Source organism: Dermochelys coriacea, chromosome 6 (genome assembly GCF_009764565.3).
Source record: "Dermochelys coriacea isolate rDerCor1 chromosome 6, rDerCor1.pri.v4, whole genome shotgun sequence".
NCBI classification, from domain to species: Eukaryota; Metazoa; Chordata; order Testudines; family Dermochelyidae; genus Dermochelys; species Dermochelys coriacea.
The window spans coordinates 116,995,594-117,010,877 of NC_050073.1; the positions used below are offsets into that span (position 1 = coordinate 116,995,594).

The following is a 15,284-nucleotide window of genomic DNA, read 5'->3' on the forward strand; positions in this document are numbered from 1 at the left end:
TCTTGTTGTGTGTTGGCAACAAGGGCACACTGCTGACTCATATCCAGCTTCTCGTCCACTGTCACCCCTAGGTCCTTTTCCGCAGAAAAGAGGGGAGAGAGAGAGGGGATAACCAGGTGGCTCTCGGTCCTGGGTACCACAAGAACCATCACACCTCTTGCAGTATTTCTGCAGGCTAAATAAAACCTGGCAGTGCATTCATTCCAGGTGCAGAACTCCCACTGATCTCATTGGGACATATGCAGAAGGATTGCAGGCTTAATATCTTCAGATCAAGACTGGATGCCTTTCTGGAAGACATGTGTTAGACAAGTTATTGGGCTCCCTTCACGGCTAACTGGTTAAAAATCTGTGGTCTGTGATATACAGGAGGTCAGACTTGGTGATTTAATGGTCCCTTCGGGCCTTAAACTCTAGGAAAATCTATGATTGGGCACTAGGGACTTTAATGTACACAATACATTTTATTCTGGGAAATGTGTTCACAAACTGTGCCTGGAAAATAAAATGAAACAGAAATAAATATTCATGAATATGCCTATTTCTCCTCAATACAAAGCCATTGAGTGGTTATTTACTGCGCTTTGTTACTGTTTTAATGGCTTTCTTCTGATACTCAGTGATGGCAGTGGTTATGTTTTGACAGCATTATGTTTTAGGGAAGGCATGAGCATATTGTTCTATCATTGCATTGCAAAGTTCTCCCCAGGGGTGTGGTGGTAAAACAAGAAGTGGGTAAATTAACCTAGCTAGTGTTCCAGGCCAAGCAGTGACCTTGTTCAGAACAGGTTTGGGCTAGAATGACATTGGGGTGAAAACTGGATGTGCTGTTAAAGTGCATTTTTGGCTGAGCATAATGAGTTGGTAGATAACACACCCATCAATTGTGGTGGTCATACAGCCAGGATTTGTTCATCACAGGAGAGTAGGAGTGATTAATTGCTTTATTCCTTAAATTAGAGTGGGATAAATACCATATTCCCCAAATGAGAGATGGGTAAACTCCATACTATGATACTATACTTATGCTATACTACTGCATCTCCCTTAACAATGAGTTAAAATCCTTAAATAATAATTAATCCATCTAACTCTTTCGGTTGATATTAACAATTATCAACTCTCATACTTTGTAGCTCATACAGAAGTTAACTAAGTGATGTACACCACACTCCCTTGAGATAGATAAGTATTAATTTTGGAGCACCCACATTCTCTTTTACAGAAGGGGAAACTGAGGCAGAAAAGTTTCCAAAGTGACCTCAAATTCTGGGTGAAAGCACCCAACATTCTCTTTTGAAAATCTGGCAGTTAGCATCTGACAAATCAGATCCTCAGGAACCAGAGCTTCCATAGGCTTCAATTGTAGTCATGGGTACTCAGAACCCCCTGGAAATAAGACCCCACATTCTAAAGCTGGACACCCAGAAATTGAGACTCCTCTAATTAGAGGTCACTTGTGAAAGGTAAGGGTCTAAACAACTTACCCAAGGCCTCAGAGATGGAACTGGAACACAGGAGTGGCTGATTTCCAGGCTGTGCTCGTTTAAAAACATTCAAAAACCAGTTGGAGAACACTTCAGTCTCCCTGGTCACTCAATAACGGATTTAAAAATGGCAGTTCTTCAACAAAAAAACTTCTAAAAACAAACTCCAATGAGAAACTGCAGAACTGGAATTAATTTGCAAACTGAACACCATCAAATTAGGCCTGAATAGAGACTGGGAGTGGATGGGTCACTACAGAAACTAAATCAATTTGTTAGTCTCTAAGTTGCCACAAGTATACCTCGTTGTTTTTACAAAAACTAATTTCCCCTTGCTACATACTCACACCTTCTTGTCAACTGTTTTAAATGGGCCACCTTGTTTACATTGGCCTCATTAACACTACAAAAGTGATTTCCACTCCTTCTTGTCAACTGTTGAGAATTGCCTACTTCCAACTTAAATTGAATTGGCTCGTTAGCACTGATCCCCCACTTGGTAAGGCAACTCCCATCTTTTCATCTGCTGTGTATTTATACCTCCCTACTGTATGTTCCACTCCATGCATCTGATGAAGTGAGTTTTAGCCCATGAAAGCTTATGCCCAAATAAATTTGTTAGTCTCTAAAGTGCCACAAGGAATCCTCATTGTTTTTGCTGATACAGACTAACACAACAGGTTTCAGAGTGGCAGCCATTTGACACACTAATTTAGCACATGTGATCATTGCTTCTTCTAGTGGCTGGCCCCAGCAACTATTAATTATTAGTATTAGTATTTATTAGTGATACAATAGCACCTAGAGACCCCCTGCTGAGATCAGTTAGCCCACTGCGCTGTGTTGCCCCAGGCTCTGTCCCAGTGAGCTTAGAACCAGATTTGCAAAGATATTTAGGTGTCCAAAGGTACATATAGGCATCTCATGTGCTTTTCAAAAGTACCCAAGTCAGTCAGGAAGCCAATACCTTTGAAAGTGTGGCCTTTTGAGTCTAAGTAGACAAGACAGATGATGGGCAGGGAGACAGAGGTCAAATGACTTACCTCAGGACACAAAGCAGGTCAGTGCCACAGTCAGGAATAGAACCCAAGTCTTTTGACTTATTTCACTGAACCACATTGCCTCTGCACATGAAATAACTGTCACATCTACATGGGTTACTCATTTAGCTCAATTGACAGGGTTTGTGCTGTTGTAATCGGAGGAATAGTCCCGCTATTGTGGAAAACTTTCCTGGCTTCTGCACTACCTCGGTGAAGTGGGCTAGTGAAAGGCTCTGAGTCCTCGCTCCCACTTCCTTTACCCAGTGGCCTCCCTGCCCTTGAGGACTCCCCTTCCACTCTCCTGTCTGGCAGAGTCCTTGTAACCCCAACAAGGCTGGGCCCAGGATTCCTGGGAGGCTTGACCCCCAACTCTGCTGTGGTCACCTAGGACAGGGGCTAGGGTGTCCCCCCTCCAGGGTCCTCTCTCTGCACTGGGCACTTCTCTGACCCACTGACCGCTACATATAATTTAAAGCAAATGCAAGTTATTTAATGAACAATTAATTTTAAAAATAAGGAAAAATGGGAAAGGTTAAAGGAAACACATCACCCTGCTCTGTGGCAGGAAACATCACAAACAGTGTCTCTGGAATGTCAGTTCACAGTCTGTTCCTTGTAAGCCCCAAGCCTTCTTCTCAGGCCCTGGCTGTGCTGTAGGGATGCTGTGGGTTGGACACTTGCTCTGGTGGTGGCCACATGCTCTCAGGCTCTAAGTGCTAGGACCCTTCTTACCAGTGTCGCCCCTGCCCTGTTGGGGTTATGATCCAACCCTGGCCTGCAGAGCCTCTTGGCTGAGGTGTCTCCCTGTGCTGGGCCTGCTGCCCAGGGACCCCCTCACTCTCCCCAGCTGCTCACCGCACCCAGCTCAGGACTGCTCTAGCTCCATCACTCTGTCTCAGCACTGCTGCTGCTGCTCTGCCTCCAGCTCCCTGGGCTGCTTCTTTGGCCCCTCTGGCTCTGGTTGCTGCAACTCTGCTCCCAGGACAGGTCTGCTCTCTCTGGGTTGTGCCTCTGGCTTTGGGGCTGCAGCTCTGCTCCCAAGACAGGGTCTGCTCTCTCTGAGCTGCTTTTCTGGTCCCTCTGGATCTGGCACAGCTCTGCTCCCCAGCTCAGCTTGAGCCCCTGCTTTCTCCTTAGTTCAGCCCCACCCTGTCTGACCCAGGCAAATCTAGCTCACACGGAGGACAGGACCTTCCTGGCCTCCTGATTAGCCTGCCTGCCCTGTCATTCAGGCTGACCTTGAGCACTGGCCTCTCCCCATTGTTCCTGGGGGCTGTCAGTCTCAGGGTCCTGATTCCCCATCGACCCTTTCCCCTTTTTAGTACTGGGAGCTAGCAACTAAAACACTCCCACTGAATGTTAGTAAGGGGGCAACAGTCCCCTTACACTGTTACTGATGAAGGTTCCAAGTTAGTTTGTCACTGATAACTGTCTGTGTATCTATTTGACCATTTTGCAATTACATTCAAACTGGGCCTTTCACTCACAGTGCTTGGAGTTTCCTTTCACACGGGTGTGAGACTGGGAGCTCGTTTATCTTTATTTTTTCTATAAATTAATAGGATTGAAGATTATTTTCCTCAAAATCTCTGGAGAAGGGGAAACTTTGCAGAAAGAGCAATTAAAAAGGAGTCACTTTGCCATTTCACTATGTGTTCTTTTTGTGTGTTTTCTTTAGGTGATGCAGAGGCCTCTCACCTCTTTGATTACAGTTCCACTAAAACATCTAAAGGAGGAGACCGGTCCTTTTACACATCTCTGATATCGGATGACCATTACACCTCTCCACCGGATTCCACCTACTTCTCGGGAATACTGCAAAAAGAGAACAGCCATGTTACTTGTTCAGACAGCACAGAAGGATTTAACACACTAGGGCACTCTATTCAAGATGTGATGGGATTTGAGTCCCGTGGGTTGTTTAGCTCAGATTCAGGAATAGAGATGACTCCTGCAGAATCCACTGATGTCAATAAAACCTTAGCAGATCCCATGAAAGTAGAAGCTTATAAATACATGGACATTAGTAGATCAGAAGAGGTAAAATACCAAGAAAGATGCAACACAAGTTTAGAAGACAAGAATACAAGCTTTATCGATAAGTGCCCTGAAACAGCAGCCAAGTTAGAGCATATTTCTGGATCAAAGAAACTAGCTTTTGAGGAGACAAAAGTGGCCAAAGGACAAAGCTTTTTTGAAGAATCAACTGTTCCATCCTATGCAGAGGAAATATTTGGTGACCAACACAGGGCCTCATTGATTACAGCACCAGTCAAGATTACACTCACTGAGATAGAAAGCGTAGGGGAACCTGCAAACAAAGAGTCACCTCCAAATAAGCAAGAAACAGGGCTGAAACCAAGCCATGAAGTGGTTCCAACAGTGACTGTGTCAGAGCCAGAAGATGACAGCCCAAGTTCTCTCACACCACCATCTTCTGGCACAGGTAAGATGTCTGACACCCAGTATCTTACTACGCTAGAAAGAGATTGGGTGAGATCCTGACCCCATTGAAGTTAATGGCAAATCTCCTATTGACTTCAGCCGGGCTAGGATTTCACCCACTGTGTAAAAAAAGCACCCCATTTACTTTACAGGTGAGCTCTCTGTGTGTGTTCAGAGACTTATCATTACCTAAACTAATAGCCTGATTTCCAAAGGGGCTGAGCACCTGCAGCTCCCATTGAAGTCAGCTGAACTATGTCAGGTGCTCAGCACCTTAGAGGGTGTCAATGTTGTACTGCTCTTTGCTTCTGTTCACACTGCAGAGCCGAAACCAAATAGACAGAGTGAGCTGGAGTACACATCCCCAACAAAACTCTTAATGCTTAATGTAGGCACAGGCCCCAGTGCGGGGAGGGGGGAAAGCTGCCCCAAGCTAGGGAGACATTGTGGATCAGTGACACCCCTCTGAGAGGTACTGGGCTCCCTTTTTGTACTGGGGAGGAGAGAACTTTATAGGGCACAACATATTCCTTCCCCCACCACCCCAGCCTGCTCTGCTGATGTGGGAAAGGGTTGGAGGGGAAGGGTGCCCAGCCCACTTACAAAGCCCCTGCCTTTACAACCCTGGGATGTGAAATGGTCTCCCTGTGGAGGTGGAAAGACATCACTCTCCAGAGTGGCCATGGGAGAGCAAGGCACTGCCACAGGGGAGCTGGTTGCTGTGAGTAAACCAAGCCTAGTGCCCCTGGGTCAGAGCAGCTGGGCCCAACTGTGCAAATTAAAGAGGACAGGGCAAGACCTGGGGCTTATAAAGGCTTGTCAGAGCATGGGAAGGGTAGGAGTGACTAGGACAGGAGAGAGACACTAGAGGGGAGCAAATGCTGGTTGGGGTGGGTCCCTGGAGAAAGGGGTCAGGTGCTCAGGGAAGTAGCTGTGGGTTTGGGGGTGTTCCAGAAGGAAACTGGGTGGGATTGGGAGGATTGACAGAGACCTGTGGGTGAGGAGGCTGTGAAACCCTAAGACAAATGGTGAGCTAAGAGACTGTTTTGAGAGTGTTTTTATTTGCTTCTGTAGGAACAACAAACCTCCTGAAAGGGAGCTTGGAGTGGGGGTGGCAGCTTGGAAGCTGTGGAAAAGCCTTGTTGTTTCACAGGCCTAGCCATGTCCCATACAAGACACAAATATTTCTATGACAGGTTTCAGAGTAGCAGCCGTGTTAGTCTGTATTTGCAAAAAGAAAAGGAGTACTTGTGGCACCTTAGACACTAACAAATTTATCTGAGTGTAAGCTTTCGTGAGCTACAGCTCACTTCATCAGATGCATTTAGTGGAAAATACAGTGGGGAGATTTATATACACACACAGAGAACATGAAACAATGGGTTTTATATACACACTGTAAGGAGAGTGATCACTTAAGATGAGCCATCAGCAGCAGCGGCGGGGGGAGAAAGGAGGAAAACCTTTCATGGTGACAAGCAAGGTAGGCCATTTCCAGCAGTTAACAAGAACATCTGAGGAACAGTGGGGGGTGGGGTGGGGGGAAGAAATAACATGGGGAAATAGTTTTACTTTGTGTAATGACTCATCCATTCCCAGTCTCCATTCAAGCCTAAATTAATTGTATCCAGTTTGCAAATTAATTCCAATTCAGCAGTCTCTCGCTGGAGTCTGTTTTTGAAGTTTTTTTGTTGAAGGATAGCCACCCTCAGGTCTGTAATCGAGTGACCGGAGAGATTGAAGTGTTCTCCGACTGGTTTTTGAATGTTATAATTCTTGACATCTGATTTGTGTCCATTTATTCTTTTACGTAGAGACTGTCCAGTTTGACCAATGTACATGGCAGAGGGGCGTAGCTGGCACAGATGGCATATATCACATTGGTAGATGCTCAGGTGAACGAGCCTCTGATAGTTTGGCTGACGTGATTAGGCCCTATGATGGTGTCCCCTGAATAGATATGTGGACAGAGTTGGCAACGGGCTTTGTTGCAAGGATAGGTTCCTGGGTTAGTGGTTCTGTTGTGTGGTTGCTGGTGAGTACTTGCTTCACGTTGGGGGGGTGTCTGTAAGCAAGGACTGGCCTGTCTCCCAAGATCTGTGAGAGTGATGGGTCGTCCTTCAGGATAGATTGTAGATCCTTGATGATGTGTTGGAGAGGTTTTAGTTGGGGGCTGAAGGTGATGGCTAGTGGCGTTCTGTTGTTTTCTTTGTTGGGCCTGTCCTGTAGTAGGTAACTTCTGGGTACTCTTCTGGCTCTGTCAATCTGTTTCTTCACTTCAGCAGGTGGGTATTGTAGTTGTAAGAATGCATGATAGAGATCTTGTAGGTGTGTCTCTCTCTGAGGTGTTGGAGCAAATGTGGTTATATCGTAGAGCTTGGCTGTAGACAATGGATCGGGTGGTATGATCTGGATGAAAGCTAGAGGCATGTAGGTAGGAATAGCGGTCAGTAGGTTTCCGAATTCCTCAAGGGCTTCTTTTCCATGGGTCCAGATGATGAAGATGTCATCAATGTAGCGCAAGTAGAGTAGGGGCATTAGGGGACGAGAGCTGAGGAAGCATTGTTCAACAAAGCCTGTTGCCAACTCTGTCCACATATCTATTCAGGGGACACCATCATAGGTCCTAATCACATCAGCCACACTATCAGAGGCACGTTCACCTGCGCATCTACCAATGTGATATATGCCATCATGTGCCAGCAATGCCCCTCTGCCATGTACATTGGTCAAACTGGGCAGTCTCTATGTAAAAGAATAAATGGACACAAATCAGACGTCAAGAATAACATTCAAAAATCAGTCGGAGAACACTTCAATCTTTCCGGTCCCTCGATTACAGACCTGAGGGTGGCTATCCTTTAACAAAAAAACTTCAGAAACAGACTCCAAGGAGAGACTGCTGAATTGGAATTAATTTGCAAACTGGATACAATTACCTTAGGCTTGAATAGAGACTGGGAATGGATGAGTCATTACACAAAGTAAAACTATTTCCCCATGTTATTTCTCCCCCCACCCCACCCCCCACTGTTCCTCAGATGTTCTTGTTAACTGCTGGAAATGGCCTACCTTGCTTGTCACCATGAAAGGTTTTCCTCCTTCCCACCCCCTCCCCCCGCTGCTGGTGATGGCTCATCTTAAGTGATCACTCTCCTTACAGTGTGTGTGATAAAACCCATTGTTTCATATTCTCTGTGTGTGTGTGTGTGTGTGTGTGTATATAAATCTCCCTACTGTATCTTCTACCAAATGCATCCAATGAAGTGAGCTGTAGCTCACGAAAGCTTATGCTCAAATAAATTTGTTAGTCTCTAAGGTGCCATAAGTACTCCTTTTCTTTTTGCAAATATTTCTATGTAAACTTGAGCTGAAGCTGATCCTCAGTCAGGGTTTGATGTCACCTGGCCCTGCTTGGGTGTATAAGAGAAAGAAGTAAGTACAAGGTGCCTTCCCCTTACTTGAAAAGGGGCCAGTGCAGTCCACTCAGAGGACACTGGGATGAGCCTTATGCACCTGCTGGAAGGTGACCAAGCTGCTGCTGTTATGTTCTCTTCATCCCCCGTGGGAGGAACTTGCAGGCTTTTGCTATAGACCAGTTTCCCCCTTGAGCCCCTTCAGGACAGACTATGGCCACAATCTAGCCCTAGCCACAGCAGTCTATAATGCCATTGTCCCGGTTCCTTTTCAAAGCAGAGCTACATTTGAAAACACATTGTGAATTGCCTTTGCAGTTCAGGAGGGGAGAGGGAGCGAGAGCGCTCCCTGGGATAAACCCTTCTGTAAACACAGCCTTCACTTGGAAGAAAATGTGCCTTAATTCTGTGCTAGTGTTTGTTTGCTAAACTCCCAGCCCACAATAAAGCAGAAACCCAGGACCGTGCTAAAAATCTCTGAGACCCCTATTGTGATTTAAACCAGGGACCTGGTGTGAAGATTTGGTAGCTGGGAGAGGTTGGAATCCTTGTCATTGGAAATTAATTATTGTTGGTTTGTATTACAGTAGAAGCTGAGCTCAGGTCCTCCTTGTGCTAGACACTGCATGCACACAGACATTTCCTGGGCTGAAATGCTTACTATTATGTAGACAGGCAAAGTGTAAGAGGGAAAAGAGAGAGACTGAGGTAAGTGACTTGCCCATAGTCACTCAGCCTATCAGTGGCAGAGCTAGAATTAGAACTCTGGGCTCCTGAGGCCTAGACCAGTGCTATGTTTCCAAACAGAAATGACTTCTCCAAACCACCCTGCTCCTGGGCAGCCTTGTAATGTATTCCCTACATTTCCCCTTCAAAACTGCTATGAACCCTTTGTAAGATGTACTCAGGACTGCTGTATTCTGCTTGTGTATTTTTTTTTAAGTACACTGGCAATCAGTGGTATCTGGGATGCTCCATACCCTAGGATTGGAGGGTCACAGGCAGGGATCATCAAAGCCTCAGGGCAAGCAGGGTGTTGTGGTGCATGCTGGGAATGGAAGGGGCAGGAGTTCAGACTTGCTCTGTGGCTCAGTAGGGACGGATGACGGAGACTAGTCAAATAGAAATATCATGGCTTGTTTCCTAGCCCCTCCCCCCCAGGGGTCAATGGCCTGGCCCAGGCTGCCAGTACTCCTGAGGGAATCTTTGCTCTCTAGGTCAGGCAGAAGAGAGGAAGCCTTGATTCATTTGCAGGTGAGGCTGGAAGCAGAAGCGGTTGATCTGCTGCTCAGCTCTGTTCTCTGCTTTGACCTTTCGGTGGCATTTTAGTGAATCGCTGCCCAACTGAGTGATGGAGACCCAGAAGTGGGTTACCAGGGAGCTCCCACTGGGTCACGTGCACGCTGACCGAATCAGCAAAGTGTGGAGAGGGGAGCGAAGGAGCAACTCACTTGCTTCTCTCCTCTCTGCGGCTGTTTCTCTCCTGCCATCTCCACGTTGCTCCCCTTCTCCTGTCCATCATCCAGTCCCTGAGTGGTTCATCAGGCTCTGCCACTGTCCACAGAGAAGATGGCAGGAGAAGCAGCTCTTCCAGGGTCTGTGAAGCTGGACAACCTGTTGGAACAGCTGAGCACTGGGTGGGCCAGGAAGAGAGACGAATGGGGAGGGAGAAGCACTTCTCCACAGAAGCGTCATCCCACCTTGCAGTACTAGTTCTTCCCACCCCCACCCCCATCACCACCACTCAGTAGCATCAGCTTCTTACTTTGTAAGCCACCCATTCAGCAGCACCAGTCCCTCACCCATAAAACAGCCAAAAAACCTGACCAGGCCTCCAAATCCCCACAATCCTTTGCACATCCTCAAGGGATTGTGTGATGTAGTGGCTTGCAAGATGACTTGTGGGTGATGGACCGGAAAAGGTTTGTCTCACACTGCGGAATACATGCCATTACAATTATTTTTAAAGGAAAAGACACCCCAAAAAGCCTGTAAAAAGGCTATTTAAATGTTGGTTCATGTGCCATCTTACAGTGTTCCTGCCATCTTGCTGACCTGCCACAGGCCTCTGAGCATTCATCTCCCCATCCTGTCTATCTACAGTACTTATATGGCCCCCAATTTCTGTGCAATTGGAGTGCCTCCCAAACTGTAATGTGGGTACCAAAAAACCCCTGTGGGGTAGGGATGTGCTCTCATCTCTGCTTTAGAGGTAGGGAACTGAGCCACAGAAAGACTACATGACACAGGAAGCCTGTGGAAGAGTAGGGATTTGAACTCGACCATCCTTTCTCTGTGACGCTTGGCACGGACTGTGTATCTGGTGTAGAGCTCGTGTGTTCTCTCTCACTCCACACCCAGGTCTATTGCCTCTCCATGCTTCCAACAAATCTGTACAAAACAGGCTGCTGGGTTTCATCTTTACTGAAATGAACATCTGTTGCCAAGACGATGCTAAGAATTTTTTCCTCTATAAATTCAAGAAAATATTTCCGAAACACTTACTCTGTGCATGCATGTCCCTGTACATGCATGCCCCAAGTGTATATTTATGTGTGTAATTTTTATCTTGATAATTTTCCCATTTAAAAAATAGCTAATCTTAGGTTGCTGGGAGACCTTGGGCACACAATGACACTAACCTCCTTGTAAAGCACATTTATTTCCATCCATAGATCTCAGAGCTAGGTATAATTGTTTATTATTAAATGTAACTTTGCCAGCTTGTATTAAATACATTTAATAATACTTTAGTTGAATCTGTGTTTGATTAGGCAACAGACAATAATTTAGAGTAATCAGAAGTTATCTTTGTTAACAACATTGTGGGTTTCTCTCTCTCTCTCTCTTTCTGTCTCTCTGCATGGGATAACAGAACCATCTGGCTCAGAATCTCAAGGTAAATACAGCCTATCAGAGGATGAGCTTATCAGTGCCATTAAAGAAGCAAAGGGCTTTTCCTTTGAAACCTCTGAAGTCCAGCGTTCACCAGGACTTTACACAGAAAAACAAGATCAGAAAAGCAAGTCAGGGCGTCCAGCTGTTTCATCCCCCATAGATAACGAAGCCAGCAGTGCTGAGTCTGGCGACTCTGAGATAGAGCTGGTCTCAGAAGACCCGCTAGCTGCTGAAGAGGTGCTACACTCCAGCTACATGACCTTCAGTCATATCGGAGGACCTCCCCCTTCGCCCGCTTCTCCTTCAATACAGTACAGCATCCTGAGGGAAGAGCGTGAAGCTGAACTCGACAGCGAACTGATTATCGAGTCATGCGATGCCTCTTCAGCTTCCGAAGAAAGTCCCAAGAGGGAACAAGATTCTCCTCTCATGAAACCAATAATCATGGACATAATCCAAGAAGAGAGTGGTTCGAGAACTGATGCTTCCGACTTTGAAGTAAGTAAGACAACAGAGAGTAGGATGAACAGGGAAAATCTAGCTGAGTCTGCTTCCTATCTGAAATGCTCTTTTGTTGCACCCAAAGTAAGTGTTGAGCCACCAATCTCTTCCACCAGTACTGAAGAACTAAAAGAAAAAATAATTCAGAAGAAGCCACTTGAAGCAACAGTTGTTAACCAAAGTAAACTGCCTTCCAAGGACTCTGGAAAAAGAAGTCCCTTGGCTTCCCCCTCACTGCCATTTTTAAATAAGCAAAAAGGTAAATGCAGAAATGTATGTTGTCTAAGTAACATGTTTTTCTTGAATGCAGCTAATATGGGGGGGGTGTATGATTAACGTAGGAGGGTTTTTTTAATCTAGCAGGCAAAGGCATAACAAGATCAATGGGCTGGAGTTTGAAGCTTGACCAATTCAAACTGGAAACAAGGGACATATCTTTAACAATGCAGGGTAATTAACCACTGGAACTGCTCACCAATGGGTGTGGTTGATTCTTCATCGCTTTAAATGTATTTGTAAATGAACTGTACTAGCTCAGCCACAAGTTACTAAATTGATGTCAGAATCTATGGGTGGAGTCCTATGGCCTGTGCTATACAGAAGGTTTGAGTGGGATGATCACAATGGTCCCTTCTGCTCTTTAAAATCCGTCTATACAATCAGTAGAAAGACTGGGGTCTGGTCTACACTACAGAGTTTGGTTGACACAAGACAGCTTACCTCAGCTATGGAAGTGTCCACACTTAAATTTCAGTCCCGCTGACATAACTTCCCCCCCCTCGCCCCCATGCCGACTTAATAACTCTACCTCCATGAGCGGCGTGGAGTCAAGGTTGATGTAGTTGGGTCAACGCGGTGTCGGTGTACACACTGCGTTGCTTTCATCAACAGTTACTGGCTTTCACGAGCCATTCCATAATGCCCCACACTGACAATACAATTGATACAAGCGTTCCTGGTGAAGATGCACACTGCCAACACCAGGAATGAAGTGTCGACATGCACAAGTGATGCAATTACTATGACGGCTGTACGCCGATGTAAGTTGTCAACTTAATTTTGTAGTGTAGACATGGCCTGGGCCCTTGTGCCTTTATATCATTTTCATTCAAATTTATTTGTGTCCAATCCTGTAGTCCTGACTGTAGTCAAACTGCCTTTCTACTCTATTCAGTGTCATATATCGTGCCCATAACCCTGGCATGTGGGCACAATCTAGTAGCGCATTAAGCAGTATGACTCATACCAGTTGAGGATTCTTCCCTTCTTTCTCCTTTCCACTCCTCTGAGAGAAAGTTGTGGCTGGATTTTTGAAAACACAATTAGGTGTGAAGTGCTCACTGTTTTAATTAGCGAAGGCAGGTTGGAGAAGCACTCCTTGCAGCTGGAACAGAAAGCAGTGAGGGAGTGGTGGTTCTTAGATCCTTTACCTCCATGCAACCCATTGGATGTTTACCCTAAGATAGAACAGTATGACCAGAACTTTTCATAGTTTAGTTTTAATTTTATATCTGCTTGTTTTCATGACCTCATTATCAACAAACTAAAACATATCAATACAAACAACAAGCCTGGTTCTGCAATGCTTATTCACGTGAGTGACCTTACTCAGATGCCAAGATGTTTGTAGGATCAGCTCTATGAGCATAGGTCGGGCTCATAAGTCAGGGATCTGGTGAAGAAATAAATAACCATTAACAAATAAATAGTAGAAACTCGGAGTTACAGACACCTTGAGAATGGAGGTTGTTCACAACTCTGAACAAAATGTTATGATGTTCTTTCAAAAGTTTACAATTGAACATCAACTTAAAACAGCTTTGAAACTTTGCTATGTAAAAGAAAAATGCTGCTTTAAATCATCTTATTTTAAATGAAACAAGCACAGAAACAATTCCTTTACCTTGTCAAATCTTTTTAAAACTTTCCCTCCATTTTTTAGTAGTTTATGTTCAACACAGTGCTGTACTGTATTTGCTTTATTTTTTGTCTCTGCTGCTGCCTGATTGAATACGTCTGGTTCCAAATGAGGTATGAAGTTGACTGGTCAGTTCGTTACTCTGAGGTTCTACTGTACATTCTGAAATTGTGCTAACCCTACACAAACTCGGCAGTGGAAGCAACAAGTCAGGCTCTTCCATGAGTTTTGCTGGCCACAGGAATGGGGGTGGGGGTGACCAGATTGGAAAGAATAGTTCAGATGAACAAATAACTTTTTGATGGCTGGAACAGTCTGCCTGAAAGAATCCAATGGTGCTGTTAGAACCCCTTCCATCCATAATAATGAGCTGGCTTGTGGTGGCCAATCTCAAATCTTATGAATGGAGCGAGTACAACTTCATTTTGCTAATGCTCAGATCCTGGGAAATGTTCCTGCTGCTGCTGTTGGGCCAAATGCTAAAGGTCTTAGTCTAGTGTTGAATAAAAATCTTAGCAAGAACCTTGGGACCTGGCCTGTAATTATCAAAAAGGAATCATTCGATCATGAGTAATTCAGATTTTAGGGTTTTAGGCCTCCAGTCTAGCTTCCACTTCACCTGTTATTCTTGTCATTCAAGGGTCTTATGTTAGGGTGACCTTTGCTACGTTAAGGAGAGATCAGTGTAATGATGCTCCCTCAGTTAACCTGGGGGTTGGGAGAGCAGGAGATTACTTAAATAAAACATACTAAAATGGGAGTTTAATCCTAGTGCCTGTGAAAAGAAGGCATTGCTTAAAGATAGGTGTTTTACAACCAGGTGCTGTAATTGTATGTGGGGCAAAGCGGCTTCCCCATTACTCAGGTAAGGAAAATGCACTTGAATCCAGATCCGCAACAGCTTGAGCTAATAGGGTCCCTTTAAAACAGAGACAACCAGACTGAATTGGTGTGGTGCCTTTTATGGTACGAACAAAGGTCCAGTAGAGACTAGATTGGAAGCATCAAACCTATAGCATGACCAAATTTATGGCCTCAGTCAAATCTGAACTGAGGTCTGTTAAGGTTATGATTTAGTGCATTAATTCATGCTATCATTGTGCCTTATTCTTTTTCAGGACATCTGCTTGGGAGTGTTGGGGGGAATGTCTATATCTCCCTCCAATGCAAACACATAGCTGAATTCACAAGGCGTGTGAGAGAGAATGGATCTGTCTTTTTATTGTCTGCTGTTTAAGATCTTGGGGAACTTCACCTCTAAATAGACAATGGCCCAGACTCTTTGCTGCTTCCACAGGATTCAGCAGAGAGAGAATGGATATGGGAGCTCCCTGACTGACTGACTGGTCCTGCCAACAGCTTAGGGTTGCCTAGGGGCTTCTCTAATCTACCCCAGCTGTCGGTCATTCCCAAGGGACTCTGTCTGCTGAGGATTGCTGGAGCTCCGACCTCTCCCCTTGTCCACCTGTTCACACCACTGTTGGTGATGTCTAAAAGGAAAGATACCCACCCTGACTGAGTGAGCTCAGATTGTTTGTGATGCTAGCAGTTAGGAACCACCTTTCTATTTGCAAAT

The 15,284-nt window shown here is 45.3% G+C and overlaps 1 protein-coding gene across 1 annotated transcript in view; it reads left to right on the forward strand.

The window, feature by feature from the left end:
- Positions 1-15,284, forward strand: part of RTN1 (reticulon 1) — a 193,808-nt gene that overhangs the window by 106,852 nt on the left and 71,672 nt on the right. Inside the window, exons 2-3 of the mRNA XM_038407080.2 lie at positions 4,209-4,976; positions 11,267-12,049. Coding sequence (XP_038263008.1) covers positions 4,209-4,976; positions 11,267-12,049 — 1,551 coding nt within the window. The remainder of the gene's footprint in view (positions 1-4,208; positions 4,977-11,266; positions 12,050-15,284) is intronic.